Raw genomic sequence first — 25412 nt, 5'->3', positions numbered from 1 at the left:
CACTCTCCAGGTTCCCAGAGTTAATTCTGAGCTGGGAAAATCTGCCTTTTGCGTATTTGCACCATCTGCATGGAACTCCCTGCAAATCACTATAAAAATAAATGCACTGGTTTCTTTTAATCATTTTAAATCATTAGTTTTAAAATTTTTAACATCTGATAGTACCTGTTTTCACTGACTTTGTGTAACATTATTTTTCAATGGTTGTAACATTACTTTTAATTGTTGTCTGTTTTTAACTGATCATCCTTCATTTAGGGTTATATCTTTTATTTGCTTTCTCTTTCTCTTTTAGGGCTTTCTCTCAATGATTTTCGAGTTTAAATAAAGATAATAAAAGTTGGGTCTCTGTTCATAATTTGACATAGAGTGGTCTAGATCTCCTATGTTTGTGAAAGCGTCTTGAGATAACGTTTGTTGTGATTTTGCACTATACAAATAAAGATTGATTGATTGATTGATTATACTAGTAAGCTTACTCAAACATTTGCAGAAGCAGCCTTTTTTTTAATATTTCAATTGAACCCGTTGCTGTCAACAAGAGTTCATTGTTCACCTGTGTTTACTGTCTCACTGCACACTCTTATCTTAACATTATTAGGTAATGTTGGTGAGCTAGTTGGCTAGTTTTGCTGCTATGGTATGTCTCTTCTTCCTCCCTCTGCCTCTCGTTTGTTTTAAAGACAGAGCATTTTTGGCGGCCTGAACAGGCCTGAAAAGTCAGGAATCTTGCACCCACTTCAGTCCTGGTGAAACTTTAAGTTTGATATGGGCATTTTCAAAAATGTGTCCTTATAGGAGTTACTTTCACCTACGTGTTTGGAATCTGGTCGGCATATGTGGGTTGATAAGATGTACAAACAAGCTTCTTGGAGCCTTATGACAACTCCAGCAGGAAATCAGCTATTCTGAATTAGTTACTAGAAATTTTAGTTTTTTAAAGTCCTCCTAGGAAGTTGACCTGATCCATGTCAAATTTGGTAAACAGCTAGAGGAGGAGTCAAAGGGCGCTGCCATGGCAAGAACTTAAATTTGCACGATTCAGCATGTAATAGTAAGTATTTTTAAATCATGCACCAATCTGACCCAACATTTCTCATGTTTGACCATACTAATAGTGCACTGTAGTCACAGCAGGGAATGTCATGTTGACATTCTAAGCACAGTTCTTGGAGTTCTTGGTCCTGAGCACATTTTAAATGTTTACTAATGTTTCAGTGCCACCTTCTAGCAACATAACATTGCTGATTCTGTTTAATTTTCCCTATTTCCACTCATATAAAACTACAGTACAGCTTTACTTTAACATAGTTTAAATACAAAGCATGAAACTGATGTGTTACACAGGGAGTTGGAAGATTTTTCCACTAAGATGAAAGAAAGTTTTAATTATGAAAAAAACAAAGTTATTTCCATGGATTTTTCTTCTCCACTTCTTCAATAAAACAGCTTCAGGCGGCGCATCGTGATGACCTTATAGATTACTTCTTTGATTTTCATCTTTCAGAGTGACTCGTTGTTGTTGTTAACAAATATTGACAGAGCTTGACTTGGCTTCTGAATAACATATTTGATTTTAGTGGAAGGCTCACTCTGCTTTCAAGGGACATAAAGGGACTTAAAGAGGAATTTGTTTAAAGATCTGTAGAGGTGTAGGCTTAAAGGTGATGAAAGAAGTGTTGACTTGGATTTTTTTTTTCCTCTCCTGTCAAGCCAGGTCACATTGACACAAAGGGAAAAAGCAAGTTGGCTGTTTTTCTGCATTGTTGTGAGAAAGCTGTGATTCGACTGCTGAAAGTTAGGTAGTTGTGTTCTGTCGAGCCACCAAACTGACCTTAGCGATGTTACTTAAAAGGAAATGGAGAACAGACGGGGGGACTGCAGCATCATCTGACAGGAATTAGCATTTAATTAGCTATAAGACGGACAGAGCTGGAAAATATGGCACAATGTGCGGTGCCTAATTGAAGTTATGTGACAGAGAATTGGCAATTAAAGCGGCAAGACAGGTGGGGGGGAAATACAAACATGTTTTTCATGTAATTAGTTAGTGCAGGTGTACGATCAAGCGTTACCTCAAAGTGACGCTTTCTCCTTCCAGAACTGTAATGTTGTCCGGCAGGTGTCCGAATTCTGCTGCGTTCACACTGGACCCTGCCAAGAAAAACAAGAAGAGAGCAATGAGTGTCCAATAATGGCCCCAGACGCCCCGCAGGCATTTATCAATCTCAGGTCGGATGCTTGACGTAGACTCTCTCTCCAAACAGGTTGGGCAGGGGATGTGCTCTGCATCCTGCTTACTTATTTCTGAAGGGAAAGTAATAAATATACTAAACAAAGAGTCACAATGTCTGCACTGACCCCCATACTTGAATAATGATTTGGTTTTACCCTGCATTCTGGAGCGCTGCGCGTTCATTGAACAGCACTGATAATGAGCCAAGGGAAGAGGATTCACGCAGAGCTGCCGAAGCGTGAAATGAAGGGACAGCAACGGTAACAGAAGGGATGCTCATCCTGCCTACCAATACACACACACACACACACACACACTCCCATACTCTGGGAAAAGAGGCACATGCTTATAAAATCACAAACACACACAAGTACAGACACATCCTGAGAGCCATTAGCTGAAGAGGAAATACGAACTTTGCATTTGTGAAGTGTTATTCAGAAACTTTGACACATTTTCAAGTCATTTTTGTGAAACCTGCTTGGACTGCAAACAAAGATAACCAAAGACCTTTTATGTTGGCAGTAATATTGCATACTGAGGCTTCCCAGTAAGACACCTGGCTCTGTCCATCTCGACTCAGCCAAATCACCGCATGACACCAGATACCACAGCTTGTGTCCTCCATCTATCTCCTACAATCTCAGTCTCCCTCCGTCTGCAGGATGACCTCAATATCTCAATAGGCTTCGGCTGTGGTCTAGCCTTAAGGTTTAATAAATGGTGACTTTATGAAACCAAAGCTGCCGCAGCGAGCAGCTCAGAAGCACCTCAAGCTCTGTTAAATAGCCGCACAAAGTCAAAGACGATGTTAAGCTTTGCTGAATGGAAATCAGCTGAGAGATTGGAAAAGAAACGATGGTGGCGGCACCGCTAAATGTGCAGGAAGTGTGGGTTTTAATTAAAGGAATTTGTGGAATCATGGTGTGATTACAAAAAATAATGAGAGAGGATTCTGAGTTATAATGCACATCATGGATTGCTAATCAAAAGATTTTCAAACTGCCTAACAGAAAGTTCTGGGGATTGCCAACCACTATACATAATAAATTATTATCCCTTAAATAAAGACCAATTATGCCTGGTCTGCTTTTCTGCATGTTTGTAAATGTATGAGTGGGTGTGCCATAGTAGATATGGGTTATATCCATGCATTTGCATTCATAAATCCGTGACTGCATGTGTTGCCATTTAATTGTGTATAAAAGCTGGTACAGTATCTAGGTGTCTGCTCCTCATGGATATGAATGTGAACGTGGATGTTTGTTTACTGACATACCGGTGGAGAACAAGAAAAGAGGACAAACTAATGACGCCTCAAAAGAAAACTGGCCCTGAAAATCTCCCGCTAAAAGCTGTAATCGCATTAATGGGTGCTGCTGCTGCCACTGCTGCTGCTCTGCTATCTAGGCCGGCCAAGGATCCCAGAACTGGTTCCAACTCTCTCTCTCCCTGAAAGCCTTGGGGGAGGGGTGAAGCACATTAGCCATTGTGTGTAATGTTCAGAAACTGTCACAAGCTTTCGTTTATCCATGTTTTTTTTCTGTTTTTATTTATTTTTACTTCAGAGTGATGCTGCATAGCAGGTCTGTGCTCATGCTTCCTGTCTCAGACACAGACAGTCCTCAGCTCAAGCCTTCAGCTGTTCCCTTTCAAGTGCTCTGTACTCCACACACTAGACTTTATTTAGGTTAATTCAATTCAGTTCCAGGGCTCAGGGCTTGAAGACGAGTGTGACATGCTGTCATAAATACACACTACCCCACATATGCAATTACAGACGCACACTCAGAGGGGAGATGCTCCCTATCACATAATGCAACCACGGGGGACACACATACGACGCACACATTTTGATTGAATGAATGATGAATGCCTACGCTGAATGTTGCAAACAACATTGCAAAGGTTACAAACCAGCGGGGAGCAATTCCCATTTCCCTACTCAATTCCCATTTTCACAGCTCGATTGGCACCTCGCATTCTCAAACCTGTATCACCCTGCATGCACTCCTAGGTGCCACACAACATGATAACCAGGTCAACACATTCAGCTCACACTTCCTCTCACATAACGGATTTCACTGACGTGCAAATACACCCTCATCGATGAGCCAACAAACAGACCGGGATAAAGGTTTGTTCTCAGAGTTCATTGCGACAAGGTGTGAGGCAGAGAGCTCATTTATGAAACACACACAAAACACAAATACCTAGCATCATCTCCTCCTGATTTATGCACACACACGCTACCTTGTGACCTCCATTGACCTCTGTCTCTCAACATGGATGCTCAGTATACAGTCGAAGTGTTGTTTTGACCCTTTTCAGGCTGAGAAAATCAGTTTAAGTGGAAATATTTTGGAAGTGAGCAGAGTAAACAAAAAGGATCAGCATGGATAGCAGACCACCTCTGGTGTGAGACTAAATTGTCTCTTGAGGACAATGTTGGGGTTCAGGCTTGTTTTTTTCTTTTTTGTAAGACATTAACTGCGTGAGAGGCGGTCATATTGCACCGCTTGCTTTACAGATGGATTATTTTATTCTAGCACCGAGTTGAATTCAGAAACCTCAAGCAGACCATGATTCATGCAACCCTCAGGACTGTCAATTGGCTCTATGCCCGGAAGTGGCTGCAGATTCATGGTTAATATCAATATTATACATTTTTATGGTTTAATACCCCACGGACATCTGTACCAAAGTTTCATAGGAATATATCATCCAGATGTTCACTCTGGCCAAAAAATGTGGCCAGCGTGTGCTGCTTATTGACATCTTTCATTCCACTTCAGCTGACTGAACAAAAATTATAAACAGATTCTAATCAAAAGGCAAGAACTGATTCAAGTTTTTACTTCACTGATACTTTTTTTTTGATGATTCAATTTATGTGGCAACCCACTGTGGCTGGAGAACCAAGAATAGAGTACAAAAAGCTACTTGAGTGGCCACTCAAGGTTGATTCCAAAAGGGAATCACTCCCAAGTAGCAACCTCCAAGTTTAAAAAAATGAAGCTGATGCAGAAGGGCTTAAAACTGCAGTTCCTTGAGCGGCCACTTGGGGCTGGCTCCAAAAAGTCCTGAAAGCCACATACCCATACATTCTAAAAAGTATATCTTTACAATAAAATAAACACTTTTCAAGCCTAGCACATAAAAACATCTTTGGCCTTAATAGCTCATTTCTATCCCCTTACACTGTACGGGGGGTCATTTTAAAAAATGTATTAGTGCTGAAGATATCAAGGTTAAAATGTTTGCATAGTTCAGGACACGACAGACCTGACTGGCAGGCGATCACACCAAAGCCGTTAGCGAGGATGCTAAAGGCCCGTTTCAACTCCACCTCTTTGCCCAATGCTAGGTAGACTAAAATTGATGTTTAGTCAGCATTTCCAATATGGTGGCTGCCATTGATAGACTTCAAACTTCATGGAGACTATGACCATGTTTTATCGATTCTATGGTCCCTCCTCAGTAGGTCCCACATTAAAATGCTCAACTTAACATCAGAAATACAAGAACAGTTTTGGTCTTTATAGCTCAAATCTCAACTAATAACCACTGTATGGGTGTCAATTTCTAAAAAATTAGCCATTTGTATTTTAATATGGCTTGAAGTTTTGCATAATAAGGGGTGTCTGCCAGGTGTCAGCTAATTCATATCACTGGAACTTAAGTCCCTGCAGTGTGTGTGGTCTTGTTACATTGAGGAGTTGTTTTTTTTCAAGCAACTATCACTAAAATAATTCGATTTGCTGTTGGGTTTAATGACCTAACATACCAAAAAGTCTTTAATCAAGTTGTTGGTGAGTAAAATCCTAGTGCTGTTTATAGAAGCAAGTCTCAGAGTGGCATATTCAACCAATCAGACTTTATCTGTACGTTTGTACGTTTCATACAACAACAATATGACACAAAGTGCTATTGACAGAAAATCAATGAAAACACTAACAATAAATGAAAACCCCATCCCCACCCCCCAAACTAACAAGGTAAAGAAGTAGAAATAAAAACACAAAGTGATGAACTGAATAAATGCCATCATTAAGTCAAATGTGAAAACTGAAGATATAAAAAACAACAACAATATGATGGAGGTCATAAATAAGATAAACATATATTTTAATATAATCCAGTTGAAATTAAAGAGAGTACAATAAACCATCTACTAAACACTTAAAGATAAACAAGTAAATTTAAGAGAAAAACTAAAAGATGATACAGAACAATGAAATAGATCGAAATAATTAGAACCATTGAAAAATAATTAAATAAGAGAATAAATGAAGTTATTGCAATACAATCTAATTAAAGCCAAACTAAAAAAGTAGGTCTTCATTGTTTATCATTCTGTATATCGATATGTAGATGATGATGGCCTCTACATTGGAGACAGTATTGTTGTTTTTTCCCTTCAGAGGCCTCTCTATGTGAAGTACCACGGGGCTGTAATGCAAAATGATCTCATTCAGCTTGACAAACTTTGGTTTAATATATCATCAAGTGCTTAATGATGGAGCTTTTGGTCATAAAGGTGGACTGTGTAGCTCTTTAAACCAGGGTTCGAGCTGTAATCTGAGCTTTATAGGGGTCTCTAAAAAAACTGCAATGGGGCATAAATAAATAAACCGTAGAGAGGTATGCAATTTTGGAACGCTACCAGACAGTAAACTGCCCAGACAGCAAACAGCCCCCCACACACACCTACAAAGTCTTTCTTTCTCACACACACGCACACACGTACAACAACCCAGATTTTTACAATGCCACATTTGGCGCATGCACCCCAGACTCACGTCAAATAGCGCTGCACATCATTCTGTAACAGTGAAGTGAAGCCATGTACTCAGCTAACAACTTGGTTTTTGCTATCATCTAAGGACACCCTGTCCATAACGGTTAGTATAATTTAACACTACTTCATGGAAGCTCAAACTCCTCCTTATGGGAGCTGACGTCACACTGGCTCCCATGTAACTGAAATCCTGTTTTTCACAAAGAGTCTAGGGGTGCTGGTTTAGCCAGGTTGGTAGAGCAGGCGCCCCATGTACAGAGGCTATAGCCTTCAGTGCTCTGGTCATATGATTGATTCCCAGTCCCCATATGTTCTATATCTCTCATGCTGGGCTGTCAAAGAACGGCTAAAAAAATCCCTCCCCCCAAAACAATATACATGAAAGAGTTTGCTGACCCTTTACTACCGTCCCATGTCACCTTCCACCCTCCAAATATGGTCACCTCAGGCTGCAAATAAAACATTAGGTGGTCAAAGCAATAATTCCCCAACTCAAAGCTTCAACGATCCAGTGTATGAACCAATGGGTGGCACCAGTGTCCATGTCCTCCTTTTATACAGTCTATGATCTATGATTAAAATGTAATGACCATACATGAGATAATTGTTTCCAGACCAGATAAGAGCTGGAGCTCAAAGTCTAGGATCGTACATCTATTGTATAATACAAAACTGTAGAGAATATGAACAAAGCAGCTACAGAATATCCAGGACGGTTGTTCATACATTTTGAAGCATAAAAGGAATATTAAGTGGACATCTGCAGCCTCTCATTATATGGACAGTGTAGGTGTTAGCGGTGAGAAACAACAAAATGTAAACATCATCTGGCTGAATGACAGCATGCGTCTACCACCCTTTGATGTGATCCACATTATTTCTCCCATCAGGCAATTAATACAAGCGTTGCTGGCCAAACACAGCGGCCGTGATCAAACATAACAATAATGAGTCTAGAGTGCAACCAGGCGAGTGCTGTTGCATGGCCAAAACAGAACCTTCAGACATCACTTTCATTTTCTGGACTACTTTTGGCTCTATTGATCCCTATCTGAAATTCTGCTTTTTCTCTGCTCCCTCCTGAGGCCCAGCATGGAGGCAGATGAACCGCACACACCAAGAGGATTCAGGAGTTGTGCCTATTGACACCCCGGAAAGAAGGGAGCTTGCCAACAGTGACGCGTTAACCACCGTCTGCTCTGTAGACTCTGAATGTGAAAACACAAAAACAAAGAGAATACTAAAAAGATGCTTCTTGTTTTCATGGGTTCAGTACACGACTTTACTAAGACAAACACTGAGGTTAGGAAAGTCCTGAGTGTATATTAATCACAACTGAGCTGAGCATGAATAGTCATAGAGAAAATAATCAGCAATCCATTAACAAGGCTATAATTACACTGCACTTTTGATACAAGTTCAAAGTGTAACAGTACTCGGGTCCAGAACTCAGACTCCAGTTCAACTTCTCGATCACTGACTCCATTAGGACTTAGAGAAGGAGAGGAGGACTCAAACTTAGTTATTCATTCTGACTGTTCATTATTATCTTTTTGCACAAGGCCCTACAATTGTTTTCAGTTGCAAGCGAGGGCTGGTACATGTGTTCACCTGCATATGCTGCCACTTCTGTCATGTTCAGCTCCTGCAAGGAGGCCTAAAGAGGTGCCACAAATCATGCATTTTTCAACAAAGATTTTACAGCAATTTCAAGGAAGAGCAGAGCGACGTGTTCGATCTGTAAAAGAATGATCAGGGAGACAACGGAGGAAAACTCAAACTCAAACAGACACCTGTTCAGGATGCACCATGACAAGTATTTGAGATGCTAATGGTAGCTTAGTTGGACAGTTGATTTCATTACTATAAGCAAGCTAATGAAAATGTTAACCTCAAAAATGGTGCAAGCTCTGGGTCCAAGACATTTGGTTAGTACAAAAAATTTGATTCAAATTTCTGGGTTTATTAGACACCTACAGTGATTCTACCCCAACAGAATTGTTTGAATGGTTTGAAGTAATACAGCTGTCTTCTTTACAATAAACCATAAATTCTAAAACAAATTTATGCTTTTGTGCGGACGCTAACGAATGGGTACAGAGCTTCTTTTTTTAACACACTTTTTTTTGCCCAAGACAACTTTTTACAGGATGCAGAGAAATTAGGTAATGTATTGATTTGTAGCTACATAAAATGATAACTGTAGCAGAATGACATACGGATGTAAGACTCTGGTTCATTACAGTTAGCTAGCTTCCTAAAGTTGACCAAACACACCAGTTTTACGTTAACTGTCACAGCCCTGGTGTCATGCTGTGTGCTCCGCTGCCCAAATAAATATATGATTAACTTAAATGTGCACACTATTGAACTCTTTAGTCTTCAGAAACCAGTGAAGCAGTCACTTGCTGATGTAGACATGTACCTCTGTTTATAGCCGTTTTTCTTTTTTAGCTAGCAAAGCCCTGGTTGTAGAGTCTCTCTGACTGAAACACAACTTTCAAAACATTTGTGTTTTTGCAAATTTGTATCCAGTATCAGCCATGAGTACAAACATTATGTAAAAATAAAATTATCTGAAGAAAAAAAAAAACTCCTCCTGCTTGTTAATTAACTTCTCACCGACAAATTTAACCAAGAGAGGTGCAAACATTGTCACGTCTGGTGAGAATATCGACTCTACTTTATTTAACTGAGAATGAGACCTCAACACAGACAAAAAATTAGGATAAAGGAATAATCAATCTTGTCACAGGAAATTTAATTTTACAACAAAGGTCATGAAGAGGCATCAGTGTAAGCCTGAGACTTTTTCAAAATACGATAAAAACTCCACAGTGTTTTTAAATACATGAAAACATATATATAAAAAAACAAATGAAACCAGACTGACAGGGTAAAGTGAACTAAACACACATAAATGAGCAAAACTAAATTAAGACCAAACTTTAAAGCTAAAATGAAACAAACAAAACCATACAGGCCATTTTCAACAGTGAACACCGGCTGCTGGTGTTAATGGAGATGCTCCTTTGTTGAGTTTCCCTGCTCACTATTGTGTACAGCAGATACAGTCTATCATGGCTACCCGCATCTTTTGTCCTTGCTTTGACCTGCTCTTTTGGCACACAGACGGAGCCCCCCATCTCCAGACCACGCACGCACACACACGCATAAACTCTTGTATGCTGTCCAAACAACCCCCCTCGAGCCTTTGTCTGCACAGTGTACTGGGCCTCTGGTCTGGATTAGTCTGACATTTTTAAGAGAATAAAATTTTATGGACATGCCTGAGGGACTGCACACAGGAAACACAGCGCCGGTAGATTGTTAATTCACCTGCACTGTCGCCTTTCCTTTTAGGCGTTGTACAACTTAAAAATGCATAATTCTGTTTTGCTTATCTTTGTATAACGCTGTCACTGCTTCCGGTATACACTAACATAAATGACTCTACTTGAGGTCTTGTGTTTTTGTATCTGGGCTTTCATACATTGTACCTTTTGTCTGTAAAAGCATTACAAGGCTGCGTGCTCTGTACCCACGAGACATCCATTATGTGATTTGTATTCTCTTGACTTGTACATGCGCCTGTTTGTAATTGCACTTGCTACTGGCAGACACTTATGAGTGGAACTCTATTGAGCTGTACTACTTTAGCCCGCGTAGTCCTTGCAAGGCTGTCTTTGTGTTGTTCATCTATTGCACACTGCCCTTGACGATCAAATAAACACGGCAAGAGGGGGAGGGCGCTACTTCTGAAAGCATGATTGGCGTCAGGACGGATAGCAGCAGAGGCTATAATGAAACCCATAACAATAATCCGTTTAAACGGAGGCTGCCACGGTTTTAAAATTGAAAAGAGAAGGAGAGAGGTGTTGCACAAGGTTATAAGGGAGAGGGGGGGGGGGGGGGGGGGGGGGGGTAGAGATAGCACAGGTGAGGTGAGGTCCTGAAAAGAAAAGTCACAGAGAGCCAAAAAAGGTAAGTGGAATCTGGAATTACAGGATATTGTGTAGCAGTAGAGGCAGTTACGCAGCTGTAGTAGCGGTAGTATTGAGTGATAATAGCATCAATTTAAAGAGAAGAGAAGTGTGAGGACAGAGTCAGTGATACTGGGGCAGAAAGCAAAGCAAAGGAGAGACACAACCGCATAATTAACACCGGCATGCTGCAGCCAATTAAATATTTACAGAGGCACTTCCCTCCGACACCTTGATGATGAAGAGCGGCAGCCCAAGGATTATCAGATGCTGGGGGCTTCAAGCTGGAGACAAGGGGTTGGGAGTGTGGGATTAAACATTAACCAGTGCAGATATATCCCTTTCTCTTCCTCGTCTGATCCCATTAACTCTGAATGGCCAAAATCCAACCTCGCGTCCACCCCACTAAAGCCCCTATCCCCACCACCGCCCTCCCTCTTCAACTTCCTTCTTCCACTCATTCAGCTGCTCTGTTCCCTATCGATAGAATCCCCGACTCCCCTCCTGACTCCGGCACCACCTGCCAGGGATGGAGCAACAGGAGAGCAGGAGGAGAGCGATGGTTGAGGAGTGAGAAACCACCTGGACGCCTCGCTCGCACCGCACAACAAGATGGATATGCAGGTCGCCTGCTTTCCACAATCTCTGCTGAGGCAAAATGGATGTCAGCAGGATCCCACTTGACAGGAAATCTAAGAAATGTCACAGAAGTCATGGTGGATGAATTGTTTTGAGACTGTCTGGTAATGTCATTTTTCTTTCTGCTCGGACAGAAGATATTTTTTCCTGTTGAAGGAATGCAGTTGAATGACTGAAATGAATTTTCAGACTGCGGTTTATTTTGAAATTAACTGTTCTGGTGAGCTCGTTCTTAGGCATCAAGAAGATTAGTTGGCTGCTTGTCATTCAATGTCATGTATTTATTAGGCCCCCCAAAATATTCTGACACGCATTCAGCTGCTCAGGATTGGCACAGAGAGGAGTTTTAAAATATAACTCATTTTGAAATGTGATTGCATCATGCAAAGGAGAAAGATCACAGATATTCTCTTCTCTAAACTCCAGACAACAAAATATGCACTGCTCAGTTGTATTAAGTTTAACTTAAGTCTGTCAAGGGGGCAATGTAACAGTCCACATGATCTTGTAAGATCACACAAACATAAAACAGACTGACCACAACCGGTTTCCCTCATAATTTGTAGACTGAAAAAGTTCTGATATTCAGTCTTCAGGAAGAACCATGAGGTGAAATGCTTTCAGTTTATGCTGAGTCAGCATTTCCAATGTGGTGATTGCCCCATCATTGGGCTTCAAATCTTTCCAATGAGTCAAACCAATTGGTGATGTCACGGGGGCTACATCCATGTTTTATAGTCAATCGGTAAAACTGTGGATCTGTTCTGGACAAACCACAGACGGTGTAAAAAATGGGCGAAATCTCAGTTACATCACACATGAGTTACTGAAAGGCACTGTGAAGCACAGCTGTGTTGGTTGCCACTTGGAAATGCTGACTCCAACTTACTACTGATCTAGGTAACCTAGAAACAGGCCAAGAAGTGGAGCTGAGGCAGACCTTCAGCTTCCTGGCAAACGGCTAAAACATGCCTACCTGTCAGTCAACTTAGCCACACCCCTACATAGGAGTCATATGAAAAGTTCACCCTGTTCAATTGTCAAAAGTGAAGAAAAACAAGGCATGAAGACCAAAACCATTGTTTTGTACCTGACTGTAAACACGTTTAGTTCTGCTGTAAAACTGCACATTTCAACACTGGGTGTTAAAAGTGACTCTCTGGCTTTTGGAGCCAGCCTCTAATGGACTCTTGGGAAACTGCAGTTTGTAGTTCCTCTGCATTGGCTTGATTTTTGGGACCACTCAGTGCAGCCACAGTTGTTCTCCTTGGGTATTATTGGCCACAATAATGCTAGTCTGAGCCTGGATTTACAACGCTCGATCTAAGAAGCTTGCCAAAACCATCAACAGCTACAAAAAGCGCAGCATCACCCTCGAGTGTCTAACTTGGCCTCACCACAGATGTGACATCTGCCCTTCTTTACTGTACACATGCTGCATCTGCAATTCCGCCTCCGGTTGCACTGCTCTTCCCGGCCTCCCCCATCCAGCATCCTTGCACCCCCCCCTTCTCCCCTCCCCTCCTTCCCACCCACTAATCCCTCTTCACACATCAATCAATAGAGCACTGCAGAGTGCACACAGCCATACAGTACTCAATGCAGCAGTTGTACAACTTCAATGGGCAGCCACAGACCTTTACCATCGAATCAAGCGTGGGAGAAAAGCCGAGCGTGCTGAAACCAGGGACGAGCCCCACTCGCGCTGTCTTTTACCCCCCATTTTCTCTGGACTGACGCCTAAACCCCTTAGCACTCTTGAAATCAATACAGTAGTTAAACTGTTACTTCCTTTCCCAGTGAGCACACACACACACGCCCGCCTTACACAAGACCCTGTAGACTCCCCTAAATACACCCTGCACACTGGTAATTTGACAGATTTGTGGGCAAGTGCTGTCACTGCTTTAAGAGGGAAGCTTTAAATACGGATTCACACCAAGCAGCTCTGCGTGGAACATCCTCCGACAATAACAGGCTTTATAAGCACAGCTGAGTTGTAAAGTCGTGTTTTAGTGTTGTATTACAGTAAAAGCACACAGTAAAGTACAATAGATGGATACGCTGAACTTTTTCCAAGATATTAATGCCTCAGCATCATTGTGTTTGTTTCTTCTTTTTACTAGACATCAGGATACAATTCTGTTTTTATGCTGAGGGCTCTCTGTCGAGTTTTCTTGAAAAGAAAAGTTTACTTGCCAAATTACATTTGCATACAGTATTTCCTGCCAAAAACACTGTGTGTATTCTCGATGTCCCACGAATGTGCCGATTTAATTTCATTTCTAAGAGAAGCTTTGCAAAGCCCTGTTGATGTTTAGAGACGTGTATAGTTTATATATCTGTGTATACACTGTCAACATACTTACAGTCATCTATTTCTCTGCTTTTTGCTGTTTTGTTTTCACATCTCCTGATGCTACGCTGCCAGTGACATTGGCAAATCTCAATCTGAGCAAACAAGCGCAGCATTTGTAGCCCTCCAGAAAGACACAGGTGTCGGACCTATTATGCTGGACAATATATTCTTTGTGACTCCAAAAAATTTTTTTATTAAGCACCTTTTATTTGTTTCATGTTTAGAAGGATTCAAAAGCAACTTTGATTCTTTTCATTATGACAACAATAATTTTCTAACCTTGGATATTGTTGACTCTTAGCAGCAAACTTGGAATGAAGAGCTGTCTCTTTGAAGAGCTTGTATTTATAGTTGATATTATTATTATATTTTCATTTTTATTTGTATGACTTATTCTTATGCCTTGTACAAAGAGAGCACAGTTTACCAAGTCAAATTTCTTGTGTGTTCAAGCATACCTGGCCAATAAAGCTGATTCTGATTCTGTCACCTCAGTCTGCAATTCTTTTTGAGAGTACAGATTTGCAAAGATCACATAAACGTTAAAGTGAAATTCCTTTTCTCTCCTGACTTGATCTTTCCAAGATGGGTGCATGTAAATAACCGCAGTCATTGCAGATGTGAGTCTGCAATGTGTCGAGGACACAGCTGCAAAATTAGTCGTTCTTTCACCCACCAGCACTGCCTTTTAAATAGCTTGTGGCTCAGAGGAAGCATCAGCTATTTCTTCCTTCTATGGGGGTGTTTGTATTGCAGAATTGCTATGAAATTACCTGAAACTATGCAAGTCTGCTGGCAAGGCTTGGCAAACAGGAGTACTCAGCTCTCTTTGTTAGTATTAGGGATTTTCATCGGTGACAAATTTTAAAGTCTGTTGAACAGAAATTTAAATTCAGACTTGTCGACTCATATAGTGGTTCAAAGATAAGAGAACACTCAGAAACTATTAAAATGAGCACAATGTGTTGAGCACAGCTAAACATAGACACAGTCACTGTCATGATGAGCTGTGTTATCTTATTAGGCTGAGGTAGAATGCCACTGCTAGTTGGCCATTTATTGAATCTTGGCCAAGGAGAATTGACATGTCCATCAGCAAAGTGATTCTCTGTCACCTCGATTTCGAATATTCTCCTCTTGTGTTCATTTCTATGACTCAGAGTCTGCTGTATGTGCAAAATGTACCTTTGGACGTAAAGTGTGACTCATCATCTGTCAACAGCAATCTGTACAAAGGGTGACTATAGCTTACTGCGCCTCTCTGACCTTGGTTTCTTTATGAACAAAGCATCACTTCTTACTCAGGAGGAGTTGGTCGCCCAGCAGTGGTCCATCCCAACTCAGGAATAGTGGAGAACTCATAGAGGAGAGCAGTACTTTATGAAAATTCTTTCACAGCTCTGATCGAATGGTTACGGCAAGCTCAAGCAGAAAGAGTCCACTTCATCTCTGTTTCCTGGATGAAAATACTGTTACTGGCACTACTCTACAAGTCCACCGTGCTGGTTTACATCCAGGTAGTAGAGCTGGGGAAACAGGCCAATGAGAGCTACAGTTACAGACACAACATTTGAACGGTATTTATGGTCCTACAATGACAAAAATATGAATAATTAGCTTGTTAGTTTATTATTCTGGGGCTGACTAGCAATGATGTTTATACATTTAACTGATTAATCACACACATAGCTAGTGAATGTATCAGGCGTGAGGAGCTGATTCCCCATGCCATGGCCCTGACTCTAAATAAACACAAAATATGTATAACATGCCTTTCAGTCCTTAAAATAATTAAGTCACACTGCTGGGAATTACATCATCCTCTTCAGTCAAAGCCTCTGTGAACATAACCTGAAATATAAAAAAATCATATAGAATATCAAAATTCAATCTTCCATTAAGCAGAAAAAAAAAATCTGAGTGAAAATAAATGTCTAACTTTTAGTTAAGACAGCTTATTTTCCAGTTATGATAACTTCTCAGGAGTGTGTGGGTGTGGCAGCTAATGTTTTCATTGTCAAACTAAACCATGGCCCAACCAATACAACATGGCCCTACACAGAAGGAGTCTGGACAAACCTCACATGTTTGAACCATCTGACTCTGAACCAGAGGACAAAGAAACTCCAGCATCTAAAAATATTTGATTTCATATGGTTTCTGAGTGTTGAGTTACAAATATCACTAACGACTTTTATTACTAAATAGCTCACACTTTGGGGAGTCTGAGACATGTGATGCCTGAGAGAAGCAAAGACTGAAGCGCAGGAAGGCAGAGCATGGCTCCGGGTGCCAAATGAAGCCGTTTGGCTAATCCTTGAGATTTCTGGGCAAAGTTGGTGAACCAGTCTTGGGGGAAATCGGCCTAGCATATGCGGGACCGCTTTAGCATGACTCAACCATGGTTTAACAAAAACATTGCCCACTGTTTCTCCAAATCCATCGCAGTTGGGAAATAGTAGACTGACAAGCTGTCATATAAACTGGTGGATGTGCAGCCGGGGATGGCATACACAATGGCTGAGGGATAAGTAGATAGCTATACATGCAGACATACATTCAGACGGACAGCTAATACAAGCAGTGCATGGGTAGCAAACAAGCTAATAGCAAAGGCGATGAAGAGATGAGTTAGCTCAGATGAAAAGAGCTGGATATAGTGGGAGCAGCATAATGTTGTTGTACAAGTGTGGGCGGGACTTGGCGTGTAATTCTTTGTGACTGGTTAGATACTTTTTTCATAATAAATATAAAAAGGTATAAACCATCTTAACACCTTGTATCAGAACATTTTCAGCAATTTAACTGATAAGATTTCAAAAAAAGATTAAAATTCAGTTCTAATATTGTAATATATTTATTAAAGTTAGGATGTTTTTGTAGATTTGGGTAACCAGAGGCTTTAAACTTTATCAGGACTTGGTTGGATTAACTCATTTTCTGAAGTGATAAGAAAATATAATTGCATCTTTGAGAGGTTATTAATCTGTTTTTCTGTAACCATAAAATAAAACTTTTGTCCAACATTGTACTTCAATGTCAAAATATATAAGACTAAATAATCCAAGGTGAATATGTAGAGTCGCCACATATCCTCTGTGTTTATATGCACTCTGTCATGTGCTGCGAGTCTGAACAAATATTTCCAGCCATGCGGTTAAGCTTCCAGCACAGTGTCGAGGCTTACCCTATAGTTTACACTCAAGCCTCTAAGAGGCTACAATAAAAACAGCAATTACCCAGTGATAGTGACAGGAGACAAAGGAGTGTAATAGCACGGGAGCAGTTACTTTCGATAGGACCATTGGCTGTAAAGTGGGGTCTAAAAAGAATGAGGCATCAAAGAGTCAGCTGAGTGTTGGCCAGTGTTTGAAAAGGATGACCAGGCAATCCAAGCTGCCAGCGGTCACTTATGACACTTTTGAGTAGTAGCACTAATGAGAAAAACAGAGTTGGATGAGTGCCTCAGAAGTACTGCCACTGTTGTTAATCTGGACATTAACTTACACTGAATGTGCTACAGTCTTGCAGTTTTCATCAAAGACAAAAGATTGATGTGCTTAAACCACATTCAGTGAATTTCCAGAATCTCAATGTGGAGCAGAATAAAAAATCTAATTCAGCTTTTGTTTGGAATTTTTTGCATGCATAAGCCTTCAGAGCTCCACCACTGACTTAGCTTATTAATTTTCTCCCCCACCATTCATTTCTGACTGATAATGACATATTTCTGTGGGAATATGCAAAATCTGTAATATACTCAAACAGAGTAATAAGACCATTTATAGCGTTGAGTGAATGGAGCGCAATTAGCCGCTGTCTGAAGCCGCTAAAGTAATGAGCAATCTAAAATAAGTCATTCTTTGTCTGGGCCTTTTTTGCAAACAGCAAAACAAGAGGGAGGAACATTTTGTCTACAGGGGAGCGGCAGCATTTTCACATCAACACACTCATCTCAATAAAAAGCACAAATAACTGAGAGTGCTGCTGGAGTGAGGTGGTTCCTGGTGCAGTCAAACCACATGTCTGTGCCCATGAATTCATGCATGTGCCTATTCGTCAGCATGTTTGTTTGAGTGCACACTTTGAAAGTGTTTGTGGAGTTATCTTTTTCTGTGCGTGTGTGTTTGTGTGTGTGGGCTGGTGTGTTACTCAGAACCACTGGGCTGCTTGTCCAGAGTTTTTACCGGCACCACAGGGGCTGGTAAGAGAGCGAGGATGAAAGGAGGAGATCCAGGTAGGGAGGGAAGGATGGAGGCTCAGAGGGGGGGAGCCGAGAAAGAGATGGAAGAGAGTTGGGGGCAGTAGTGGGGGTGGAGAAGGTGAGGGCCAGAGCCCAGGGGTAAGGTGCTGTCAGGATAATTCACAGCGGCAGCACTTGCTGCAGAGAACAAAACAGAGCTACCTGAGGGAACAGAAATCAGCTAACACCTGCTTAGGAGGGAGCTCCTGAGGGAAGGAATTGGAGAAGGAGGTAAAAAAGAAACAGAGGAGGGAGGTATGCTGCAGTGCACTAAGACGCTGGCAAGTACAGATGAAGTGTGTGAGAGTGTGAGAGTGAGAAAATGAAGGTGCATATGTGTATTTGCAAGCGTGTGTAAATCTGTTTGCTGCGTGCGTGTGTGTGTGACTGCGTGTGCATGCATGTGTGGCTGTTTTCGTGCATGTGTTTGCACACTTCCGTCTGTTTGTGTGCAGTCGGATTCCGCCTGGCTGTGCCCACAGCCATGCTTACAGCTGTGGATGGGGTTCATTTGCATTTTGAATCGCAGCAGCTCTTGCCATTGTTGCACCACCGCTGTGACTCGGCACTGCTAGCTCCCGCACACACGGCCGCCGTGCCAGTTATGCTTGGCTGCAGCTGTGTTGGAGAGCCTGTGGCCGGGAGTCAAACCGCCACCACAAGCTCAGGCTATGGTCTGAAAGTTGAGGGGGAGTTTGGTTGAGGTCATTCCTCCTTTTGTGAATACCTGGTGTTGTCTCATTCAACAAATCCTGGAGCTCCATTTCTTCCTCTCCCTGTGCCCTCTCTCACACCAGATGGCAACAGGATGACACCCTGGCTCGCTTTGGGCATCGCTGGCATGCTGCCACTGCTCAATTGCAGTAAAGCCCCTTCCCATTCCCTTGACAGCGTGATAGCCCTGCTCTCACGCTCCCTTGTTGCTCTCTTCATCTTGCCGAGAAGAGATGAAGTTAGAAATACACCGACTTTGAACACTTTTCACTCGCCCAACCCCTTCTTTCAGCCGGGGTGATGACATGCTTTTGGTATTTCTTTGGAGAGGCTGGTGCATTAGAAAAGAGCAATCGATAGAAAGCCCATTTAATCTTTGCAGCCGAGCAGAGCTGAGAGGGGTCCCCTTGTATGACATGCAGAAAAAAAATACGGAGAATCAAGGAAGGAGAGATGAGGAGAGAGGTAAAGGTGAATTAATGTGTCATGGTCTGTTTGAGGAGGAAACAAGCATGCAGCCTGTTACTCGGGGCTAAGCTAAGCTGTGCGTTTATGTCAGCCCTGGTGGACTGAGCCACTGATGAATCTGCTTGCTCATGTTACTGATGAAGCTGTTTTACCAAAGCCGGAGGCAATTGAGGAATATGAGGAAATCAGGGGCATAACTAAAAGTGTGACAGAAGTAAAGTGTAATTAAATACATTGCCACTGGCTAATTTGCCTTTCATTTATCTTGACACATCAGTTTCTTGTGTGTTTTCTCATTGTGTTTCCTCGCAGTAAGGATTGTATAACTCTTATTGAGGAGGCTATTAATCTTTCAGTGCGCTGTTACAAACATAAACAAATTCCTAAGTCACCATAAGTTATTAAGGGGCCATCTACTCGGAGCTGTTTGAATTGGATTAATGCTCCTTCATGTGGAGCACTGAAAATGATCTCTGGCTCCGCTCTCCCTCATGTGTGAATGAGCTGCAAAAACAATTTTACAACTATGCCACAAGCACACACGAGCAAGGGGAGACTGCAGACATTCCTCATGCATATGCATATCCACGTAAAAAATGCAAAAGCAGGTGTTTCATTCATACATATACAAACATTCTCACTGTCACCTTCACAGTTGTAACTACAGTTTAAGAAAGAAAAAACTGCATAATCATTCATTTTTCACATTTCTGACACTTTTACAAAACACTTCGGAATGAAGGAGCATCAAGACTAAAACAAGTAAATTGAAGTATTAATAATAAAACAAGCAGAGCTGCAGAGATGTATTGCAAATGTCAAAGAATGAGAAAAAATGAATACGCACTGCGTTGAGTCTTGCTCAAGGGAAAACTTACCTAAAGTACAAAAAACTGACACATTTTGGTAGAATAGCCGTCTTTGGAGCTGCAGGATTAACAGGTTTCACAAAGAGTTGCAGTGTAAAACACACCTAAGACTATCATACATCTTCAATTAACACGTCATTAAGTGTTCCAACTCAGCATGCAGACAAGTGTCTCAATGTGTCTCAACCACATCTGTTTTAACATATAATTTCTAACCTTTTTCTTACGCTGTCTCATTATCTTTTTTCACTCGGTGTTGCATCGCCAGCGACTTCATCTGCAAATGACCCGACAAAACATTAACCAGATGTTTGTCCTCCATGTTTGCACAAGAGTCTGGAGCAAAGGATTAATATCATCCCCCGGAGATGTAAGTTAACCTCCTCTAAGACACGCCTGTGCCTGACTCAGTAAATTCAGCGCCTGATTGAGCAAACTGTTTGAACAAAGAGAAGATGTTAGAGAAGATTAGGTGAATATTTCTGAGGAATAAACTTTCCACAGATTTTTTTATTCTGTTCCATAACTTATCATTAATCTGTGATTTCTCTGTGTGTTCCAGGAATTACTTTGCATGTATTGCAGAAGTAAGTTACTTCTTAGTGCTCCCACTTTTCTGCAACCTGCCCAGTCTCTTTAGAGCTATAGTTTTAATGTGGTTCCAAGAATTTTCCTGCTCGAGCGCAAGAGTTAGTAACATTTTTTGAAACCTGCTTTGCATTTTTTTCTATGGAGGCTGAAGTGCCTGCTGAGAAAAGTGATATCTTCAGCACAGCTTAATCCAGTCTACACTGCATTTCTCCTCTTAACTTTTTGGACTCAAACCAAAACTGAAGATTTTTTAGAACAGTAGAACTGAAACATCCCTGCTAAGCATTTTATTCAATGTCGCATCATAATTCCACCAGTAAAAAACACCAAACTGCAAAATGGACAGGGTGTGTATTTAACACCATTAATAATGTATTTTTCCTTGAGGAAGAGCAATATGTAAAAAGGATTATCTGACAGGAAGATGAAGGAATAAAAAGAGGGATAGAGTTGTCAAAGCAGCAGCTCATTCCTGTTTTTAAAAACACCCTTTGTGACCTATACACCTCTAACCCAATGCTCCAGTTCCTTTATAATGGGGTCCTCTCAGTGTAAGGCCTTTATACCCTGCAGGATTTCACACATTGTAAGACTTTTCTTGCTCTGTTCTCTCCTCATTTCTCTTCATATGGTCTTATACAGATGAGTAAATTGCATCAGTCATTTATTCCGTGTCTGGCTGTCAATCTCTTCATTGTTTGCCATAGACTACAGTGTATATTTGCATGATGTTGTAAGCTTGCATGCAGAAGCTCTTTGTACAGATGGTTATGCACAGAGATGTCAAACATACATATGTATTTAAATATGAGAGTTGACTTATTGTTAGAACTTTGTCACTGAACAGTGACTATCTTACTCCAATAAGATAAAACTTTGATTTTTTCAAGCTATACTGTGACTTAAAAAGTTTGCAAGTTGGCTTTCTTTATAAAGCTGTACAAAGTCACAAACAAACAAAGCAAAAGAGGAAGCAATTGGCTTAACCATGTTTGTGTCACCCTTAAATTTGTGCATATCCGTATGAGTGTCTGACATAGAGCATAAATCAGCACTGAGAATTTTCCCCGTACTCTGCGCTCAATATTTTTTCTTTCTGGAAGCTTATACTGATAAAGACCTAACGCTGCAGTACCACCAGAAATCATGAGAGTGGTGTCGAGCAGTGTAGCCAACTGTTCAAGCTAGCCCAGCAAAATATAATGAAGAAGAATACTTTGATTGTGAGGGTTGGTTAGAAGCTATAGATATACGTATAAAGTTACCTTGCCTGGGCACAGGGACATAGGACAGCTGGGCAGAGATCAGATGAGAACTGAATGTTGGTTGGAGTTGAGGAATTGTTCAACGTCCATCCCAGTGGAAAGGATGAGTATTTTTATACAAAAAGGAAGCTGAGCCTTTGAGGGGCAAGATGTATGCTCAGCTAGCTAGCTTACTGACAAACTGTGGTATATTTAGGGGAATAGAGAGAATAGAAAGTTACAGTTTAGGTGAAAGAGAGATCTTTCCATCATGACTATCTATCCTTGTTTCTGTAACTAGTTAAATATTGATATAACCAGCTCCTTTTTGTATTTGGTTACAGCCTCAGAACAGTATTAGATGAATGACATTAGCTGAAGTTAGCCTTAGTCATCTTTCTTACTGTAAATTTCGAAGCATGCATCTTGAAAACACAAACATGAACCCAACTGAGCAGCCAAACAAGCTCTGACTGACTTTGCTATAGTCTTACTTCCTCAAAACACAGTACAGAATCACCGCTATGTCTATTTTCATAAACTGGATCTTGACCGGGACACTTTCTGTTTCCATTTAGCCCAGCTTAGCCGTTGTCTTTAATCACAATAGTATGTGAAAGTGGAAATCTAGAGGAAAAATAGGATCCCTGATAAAGATTTGTTTCAACAAACAAAGTATTTTAATCATTGTTTTAGCTAGCTTTGTTTAGTAAGCTTAATTAGCTAGCTAGCAACAACAGTCCGCAAAATCAATGTTAGCTTAACAGAAATGACTAGCATACATTTATCTTTCTCTGCTTGACATCAAATACTTTTAATTCATTCTGAAATAACTCAACTTTTTAAGACATCTATATCTCCCACAGTTGCAGAGCAAAGCAGGTGTAGCAACTTTAATCATCATTTTAGCTATTTCTTCTTCCTGATACATCACCCATCCCCTCAATTCCCATCTTGACCTCACCTGTCTCCTCTTTTCTCTCCTCCTGCCACCTTCTTTCAGCTCTCTTCCCACCACTGTCCTCCATACCTCCCTCTTTTCTTATCTTCTCACCCCTTTGCTCATCTCCTCTCGCCTGCAATGCCACAGTTGATCTTCTCCACCCTCTAATTCAGCAGCTTATCTGAGCATACAAGTTCCACAAAGCTGCATGATCCCTGTCACCTCGCGGCCCCGTGGGAATCATGAGTCAGTGCTGCAGATAGATGACAGCGTAAGGGCTGGATGGAGGGGGTTGGGGTGAGCGAGGGTGGGAGGTTGAGGAGGAAGAGCTGTTGAGAAGGAGTGAGAATGCAGAAGGAGAGGAGAGAGAGATGCAGTGAAGTGCAGAAAAGCGGGCAAAGATAATATAAATCTGAGGGATCACAAACAAAATAACCGCTGTGAGATGGAGAGACAAAAGAATCCTGTTAGATGAGCAGGATAAATCCATCCACCCGCTGAGTTTTCAAGTTCAGGACCTTTGCTGCATTTAATCGTCTCTCATACACTTCCTGTCACATATCACTGCAGATTATATCAAAAAGATCATGAAGTATTCTAAAGGCAAGCAAGGGAGAAACAAAGCGGAGGTAGGTAATGGATTCAAATTAAAAAAACATCATGAGAAAGTGAGTGAGAGACACAACTCCCCTGATAAAGACAGAGACAGACATTGTTAGAGATTTAGTACAGATGTGTCACACAAATCCTGATCTTTAGTCAGAGTCTGACAGGCACAAAGAACATCTTGCTGCCACACAGAGCCCCCCTGTGAGCCCCCCTCCTCCTCCTCCTCCTCCTCTTCCTCATCATCTCCCCTCTCCTCAAGCTTCTCTCTCTGTTATCATTTCCTCTCTGCCTCGTTTCTCCTTTTGCTTCACTCCATTCCTCCTGTTTTTTTCTCTTTAGCTCTGCCTCATCTCTCGTCTGCCGCTCTCTCCAAGCACATCAACCTTTTTGACTCTATTTTCAAAGTCCCACTCATTCCTTCAGCTCTCCCTCTCCTTTTACGACTTTTCTACATTCTTTTGAGAGAAATGTGTCATTAAAATGCTTCAAAAAACGTTTCCGCTGCCCCGTCCGCTCCTGCCCTCTCGGTCCCCCTCTCTTTCCACCCGTCTCTTTCTTTCGCTGTGTGTCACTCTCCTGGTGGATTTTCTGCTGCTCGTCTCTCTCCACTAATGAAGTTTGGGCACTTTGCAGCCACAGATGTTGCAGCAGGCAGCCGCTGGCGACAGGGCCTAGCTTAAAAAAACGGGATGAAAAGAGGGAAGAAGCGCTACAACCATAGACTGTCTGCCATCACCTCTTTTAAAAGTCTATAGAAGCCAACACACCTACAACCTCACCTCTTCCACTTCATGTGGAATGGGGATACTGGCATACTAAGTCACCCAGCCATAGACACACATCACCTACTCTCCTTTAATGTATTTTTACTTTTTGCTCTTCTCTCAGAGATCCCTCACCACCCATCCCTTTTTCTCAGTGCCTCTCTGGTTAATTGAAAATCCTTGTTACTATCTAGCAAGCTTGAAAACTCTTTATCCGAAGGGAGCCTCAGGCGAGTTAACCAACACCAAAGTTATGTTTCAGTCCCAAACTTTTCAACAAGCACCACCCTTGTCTTTTGTTTCTTTTATTTTCTATTTAATTCTCACACCTTGCAGAATTTTATGCTTAATTAAGTCTGCCCTTGGTCTCTGAAAGCTTAAAAAAAAAGCACCAAGAGTGGGTGAAGGCACTCATTATGGAAGTCTACAAAAGGTGACAGTGGCAAGGAAACAAGGTTTGTAAAAAGTATGTTCTCAGGGAGAAACCATCCAAGGTCTTAATGAAAAATCTTCTAAATTGAAAAATCTGTTGAGTGTCTATTGGATTTTTGTGGATTTGTCTATCAGAGGTGATTACATCCAGTTACATAAGTAATTTCTGACAGGAGGGAACATGGCATTCTGTAATTTAGTTAGGCATAAACATGCATATGTCGGCCCCCTCAAGGGGTGGCAGAGTAAAGCTGATGAGTCACAAGGGGATTTAAAGGATACAATAAGACAGAGCATCATTTGAGTTAACGGTGCATTACATTATATCTGGATTAAAGCAGACTCTTGCCTCTAAGGCCTCCATAACTGTACATGAAATAACCCGAGAAGCAAAAGCAATACTTTGTTGTAGCTTCCCTCAACTCATTGACATTTAACAATGGGCTGCGAGTAGATGCAGTATTGTGATGATGTTGCACTAGATAATGAACAGGTAGAGAAGGAGCCACAGACTTTT

The 25412-nt window shown here is 41.3% G+C and overlaps 1 protein-coding gene across 2 annotated transcripts in view; it reads right to left on the bottom strand.

Annotated features, from left to right (window-relative positions):
* Nucleotides 1-25412, bottom strand: part of iglon5 (IgLON family member 5) — a 149762-nt gene that overhangs the window by 29607 nt on the left and 94743 nt on the right. Inside the window, exons 1-2 of one of the 2 annotated variants that reach the window (XM_034698232.1) lie at nucleotides 23112-23211; nucleotides 2076-2154 (exon numbers count right to left, since the gene is read on the bottom strand). In XM_034698232.1, coding sequence (XP_034554123.1) covers nucleotides 2076-2154; nucleotides 23112-23175 — 143 coding nt within the window. In that variant the 5' untranslated portion in view covers nucleotides 23176-23211. Of the gene's footprint in view, nucleotides 1-2075; nucleotides 2155-23111; nucleotides 23212-25412 lie in introns of those variants that run through there. The other variant, XM_034698233.1, reaches the window with a different exon arrangement.

Source organism: Notolabrus celidotus, chromosome 12 (assembly GCF_009762535.1).
Source record: "Notolabrus celidotus isolate fNotCel1 chromosome 12, fNotCel1.pri, whole genome shotgun sequence".
Lineage (NCBI taxonomy): Eukaryota > Metazoa > Chordata > Actinopteri > Labriformes > Labridae > Notolabrus > Notolabrus celidotus.
The sequence above is the reverse complement of the archived record's forward strand: the minus strand, read 5'-3'. Positions and strand labels throughout refer to the sequence as shown.